The following is a 1,017-nucleotide window of genomic DNA, read 5'->3' on the forward strand; positions in this document are numbered from 1 at the left end:
GTGCTACTTTAAGGCAAGTGAAAACAATTTGGTTATATCGGGGCTGGCCTGAGAAAATGCCCTAGGGGAAAGAGCTGCGCAGTTATTTCATTAAACGCACCGAACTGAGCGTATCATATGGATGCCTGTTATGGGGAATAAGGACGGTAATCCTGATGAAATTGCGATCAAGAGTGCTGATGAAACTGCATGAAACACATCCAGGCAGAGAGCGGATGGTATCAATGGCAAGGCAATTTTGTTGGTAGCCAGCGATGAACAAGGACATTGAAATGAAAACGGAGAGTTGCGAAGGATGCGCTACTGCACAAAAGAATCCAGCAAAGGTGGCAGTTAAGCCATGGGAAGTAGCTGACAGGCCATGGAAAAGGATTCATGTTGATTTCGCGGGACCTGTAAACGGAAAAATGTTCATGATTGTGGTGGATGCTCATTCAAAGTGGCCAGAAGTGCTGCACATGCCACATATTACAACAGAGCAGACCATCGAATCATTGAAGACGGTTTTCACGCGGTTTGGGTTCCCAGAAGTCCTCGTTTCAGATAACGGAACGCAGTTTACGGCTACTGAGTTCACAATTTTTTGTGGAGAAAATGGAATTCGTCATGTGACATCAGCGCCGTACCATGCACAGTCGAATGGTCAAGTGGAAAGATTCATTGACACCTTCAATCGAGCATTGAAAAAATCGACAAATGATCGTCGCCCGCAATAGAATCGACTGCGCGAATTTTTGATGACTTTTCGTGTTACACCACATCCGAGTACAAAGTTAACGCCGTCTGAGATGTTTCTGAAAAGACGAATAAGAACTGTATTTGATCTCATGTTTCCAAGGAGAATTGAGAATCTGGAGGAACAGAAGAGGAAAATGGAGAACTCTTCAGGAAACCGTGAAGATCGTCAATTCAAGATCAGTGATACAGTTCATGGTTCACGACTACACGCGTGATCGAAAATTGTGGCGGGAAGGAGTAATAGTCGGGCAACAAGGACAGGTGACATGGTTTGTTCAG

General features: G+C 44.7%; 1 protein-coding gene across 1 annotated transcript; it reads left to right on the top strand.

The window, feature by feature from the left end:
- Window positions 1–254: 254 nt before the first annotated feature.
- Window positions 255–716, top strand: Tsp_13550 (putative integrase core domain protein). Its single transcript, XM_003368190.1, has one exon. It carries the CDS (start codon window positions 255–257, stop codon window positions 714–716), a length of 462 nt encoding a protein of 153 aa, XP_003368238.1.
- The last annotated feature ends 301 nt before the right edge of the window (window positions 717–1,017 follow it).

Source organism: Trichinella spiralis (genome assembly GCF_000181795.1).
Source record: "Trichinella spiralis strain ISS 195 chromosome Unknown Scfld2913, whole genome shotgun sequence".
Classification (NCBI taxonomy): domain Eukaryota; kingdom Metazoa; phylum Nematoda; class Enoplea; order Trichinellida; family Trichinellidae; genus Trichinella; species Trichinella spiralis.